Below are 3,944 nucleotides of genomic sequence, written 5' to 3'. Positions count from 1 at the left end.
AACGAGCAGTTCCTCTCTCCACTGAAACGAGCAAACATCTACTAATCAAAGTAAAAGGGAAGGAGATCCCAGCCTGATCCTCAAACAGCAAGAAGGCCTCTGGAGCCTCCTGGGATGTTTCTGGTTCATTACTCTGTGGGCTCAAACAAGCAGCCAGTTTGTTTGCACAAGTGGAAACCAACAGTTGGACTCTATGATCTTAAGTGTCTTTCTCCATCCGAATGATTCTGTGATTCTAAGCTGTACCGGCTGCCTGCTCGATGCAAGCGGCGGAGGGGGGAGAGGGCAGAGCCAGCCTGCCAGGTCTCAGGAGCTGTGGTGGTAGTGATGTGCGGGGACAGGAAGGTGGCAGTGAACACTCCGAGCTGCTTTGTTGCCGCCTGGAGGAGCAGATTCACAAAGAAGAGCTGGTGTTTTCTGCTTGTGATGCTGAGGTTTAGCTTAGAACTCGAGGCATGAGCTTTGTGAATAATCCGGCATACAGGAGTAGGGAATGAGGCAGTAACATCCCGGTGTGCACGGGAAGAGAGGGCCAAAGCAGTCAGAAGGGACAGAGAGCATCTTGCCACTGCCAAAGCACATCCAGCGTCTGAGGGCAGGAGAAGGCTTCTTTGCGATAGCAGGAATAAACCACCAGCGTTGCAGGCACCACATGTGATCCTTCTCCAGGTGTGGATCCTGCTCACATCACTCTGCTCAAAATACCGAAACGAGCACTCTGACACCATAGCCCTGGCCGTGGGTACGTGGGTGGACCCGAGCACCCGACCGCTTCCTTACTGTCCTACTGCAGCTCAGGACATTGCACCAGCTGGAAGAGTTCCGGGACAACTTGCCCACGAGCTTGGTTACGCAGAGAACCTCGGCTTACCCAGTGAGGGCTGACAGAAGGGAACTTCCCCTTAGAACAGCCATAACACGGTCCTGGCTCCAAAGCAAACCTGAGCCTGCCAGCACCTGGCTTTTCACAAGACCCTGCAGCCAGCTCACAGAGCCCTCCATCCTGCCAGCAGTGTCTGCCTCCCAGGGTGCTGTTTAGGGTGTATATGCCCCAACACCTGCTGGGTTTAGGGTGTATTTGGTTGTCTTTCCCCTGTCAGGGCAGTGGAGTGAGGTCTTTGCCTCTCTCGGGCAGTTTTGAGAAATCTGCTCCGGCTCTTCTCCCCACTGCGGCGCTGGGGCTGGAATGCAACTTCCTTCGCCTGATTAGCTCTGTCTGTCAGTGGGGTGAGTCCCTCTCCTGTAATCAGTAACCGGAGCTGGTGTTGAAGACATGCCTCATCCCTCCTGCCCTCATTGCTGTTGGCGCGGGGGGAGCAGCACCACAGCGAGCCCTCTGCTATGCTTTTGGGGGGGGACGAAAGCCTGTCCTTACCCAAGAATCCTCTTCCTCTGTGGCCTTACATTCGACCACAAAACACTTGAGAGTACCGCCGCAGACACCACTGAGACGTATGGATCAAGTGGGAGGCTGAATTCCCTTACTTGTGGCTTTCTGCTTGGGAAGAAGAGTGCGTGGCAGTGCCTGGGGTGTAGAGCAACGTGGATGCTGAGCAGCCAGAGGTTGATCAGATTTGCCAGCAGCCTTACAGTCAGTGCTGGCAGCAGAGCTGGCCGTAACATGAGAGACTGCGCTTGTGTCACCCAGGGTTTCATTACACACCTCCTGTACTTAAATTCCTGCTCTGCTTGTACCTTTCAGGCAAGCAGATTCCCTGTGCCATCAGATAAGGCACTTGCATGTGGCCTGGGGTGATGTTTTAGGTGCTTTGAGTTTGCCTAGAAGCCTCTGCTTGCCCAGTTACGGTCTGTAGAGGGACACAAGCAGGTGTGCTGGATGAAACCAGTTGGCTTCTCTTAGGTTTGATGCAGCTGAAAGACGTGAAGGAGGGATCAGCTTGTGCGATGACGTACCGGGCACATCGGGCTCCCCGGTGCTCAGATGGGCTTTGAACAGCAAGCCCAGCCAGATGCGAGCGGATGCGTGGAGACCTCGTGTTCCCGGCACGGCCCCTGTGCCAGCAGACAGCTGCTGGCTGCCTGTTGGCAGGAGCACACGCGCACTCCTGGCTGCCTCCGCCGGTGCTGTGCGTTCCTAGCAAGGGGCTGTGTTGTCAGAAGAGACCTTGCTGCGTGGTGGGGGCCAAGCCCGGGACCCCCAGCTGACATGCCACATGTGGGACTGTTGCCAGCACACTGGGGGAGCTTGGCTGTCCTGCTCCAAGTGTCAGGCATACACAGCACTGCTCTCCCAGCTCCCTCTGCTCTGCCCCACCATCACTCTCACTGCTGCTTTCTGAAATTCAGGCTTTTTTCCCTTTTTCCGAGCCAGCTTTCTTCCCAGTGCCAGTGTTCAGTTTCTGCCTTTACACTAGCAGAAGCCAAGCACTGAGTTGTTTCTGGGCAGCATCTTTTCAGTTTAGAGATGGGCTTTTCTGCATTTCAGAGTCCCAAAAAGCACTGGCACAGTTTACCACATGCGGCCCTGTTGGTCCCGGTGCTGGTGCACCCTTTGGGGCATTCAGGTAACAACGCTGTCACTGGAAGCAGGGGAAGTCAAGGACTTCTGAGCACAGGTTGCAAGATAAGACCTGCCTGAACTTTCATTAGCAGCTTTAACTGTTGGCATTGCTGTGCACCGAGGGGATGGAAGTGGCTTGGAAATGCACAGTAGCAGCAAGAGAGTTATTTCCAAAATACGTTGGAGGTTTAGAGAGGGACCTTCAGTCCCTTGGACCTCTTGGCATCAGGCTGCACGCCATGACTGGGGCTGTCAGTGCCACGCAGCAGTCATGGCTGAGCTGCTTGTCCTGGACGGGACAGACTGAGCCACACACCAGTGCTTTGCAGGCAGGTGCCTCCTGTTTTGCAGTGGGTAAACTGGGTTCAGATACCTCAGAGGGCTCATTGGGCTGGCGCTTTGTTGGTTCGAGGCCATTTCAGGGAGGCTCCTGTGGAGTGGTTTTATCATGTAGAGCTCAGATTACCTGCTGGCCAGAGCACTGTGCGGGAGACCTGGATTCATTTACTGGGATTCTTGTCCTGTTGGGAGATTTTGGAGAAAGTTGCTTTTCCCTGCTCTCTCTTGGTCTCCCCAGGGGACAAACCACTTAACTGCCTTCATTAAGTGCTTTCATAGTACCAGCACAGGGGGGTGATGGCAGATGCTGTGATTATGGCTAAAGCCTGCTGCAGGGAACACTGCATCTGGGTGGGCTGACACCAGCTATAGCAATCATAGCTCTGAAATGCCTGGCTGGGAGATCTGACCGTTTCACCCTTCACATTGTATTAGTGTAACCTTTAGCATGTGATTTCCTCCTGGTAGGGCTAGCGGAGGCAAGAGCTGGCCTCAGAGGGGCTGGTCTTGGGGCTTTTCAGCTGCACGCCCCCCCATGCATTCCCCAGAGACCTCCCTTTCAGGGAGCTGTGTGTGGGTACCTGTCCTGCCACCACGTTCTCTGCCAGCTCTGTTCCCGGGCACACATCACCATCAGTGCTGCGCCGTGGGACTCTGGTGAGGGGTGTCTTGGGAGAGCACTGTTGCCGGCTCCATCTGCCCAAGGTGGAGGCACCTGGGCTACCCAGATCTCACCGTGCCAAAAAAAAAACCCTTCCCCAGCCCATGGGGAGACCTCCTACCTCAGGCACATGGGTCTGATCCTGCTGGCTGGAACTCGGCTTTAGATAAGAGGAGGCCCTTGGTCTGCACGGGCTCTTCTGCTCCACAGCAGGGTCTGCTCTCCTTGGCAGAAGCCACTGCCCTGACCCAGCCAGAGTCTCCCAGGACGTGGTAGACAGGAGCATGCTTGGCCAGGATAGCTGCTGACCTCCTGTGTTTCCCATTTCCTTCCAGTCCTGGACGCACAACATCCAGCGGGAGAAGGAGTTCCTGCGGAAGCTGGTGAAAGCCCGAGTCATCACTGACCTAACCGATTTGAGTG

The 3,944-nt window shown here is 55.3% G+C and overlaps 1 protein-coding gene across 1 annotated transcript in view; it reads left to right on the top strand.

Annotated features, from left to right (window-relative positions):
- The window catches only part of ST3GAL3 (ST3 beta-galactoside alpha-2,3-sialyltransferase 3), a gene marked incomplete at both ends in the record, with an annotated part of 44,085 nt that extends 40,144 nt beyond the window's left edge, over positions 1–3,941 (top strand). Inside the window, one exon of the mRNA XM_010155945.1 lies at positions 3,857–3,941. Coding sequence (XP_010154247.1) covers positions 3,857–3,941 — 85 coding nt within the window. The remainder of the gene's footprint in view (positions 1–3,856) is intronic.
- Positions 3,942–3,944: the final 3 nt, after the last annotated feature.

Source organism: Eurypyga helias, unplaced genomic scaffold, assembly GCF_000690775.1.
Source record: "Eurypyga helias isolate BGI_N326 unplaced genomic scaffold, ASM69077v1 scaffold37727, whole genome shotgun sequence".
Lineage (NCBI taxonomy): Eukaryota > Metazoa > Chordata > Aves > Eurypygiformes > Eurypygidae > Eurypyga > Eurypyga helias.
This window is presented reverse-complemented; position numbering and strand designations above follow the sequence as displayed.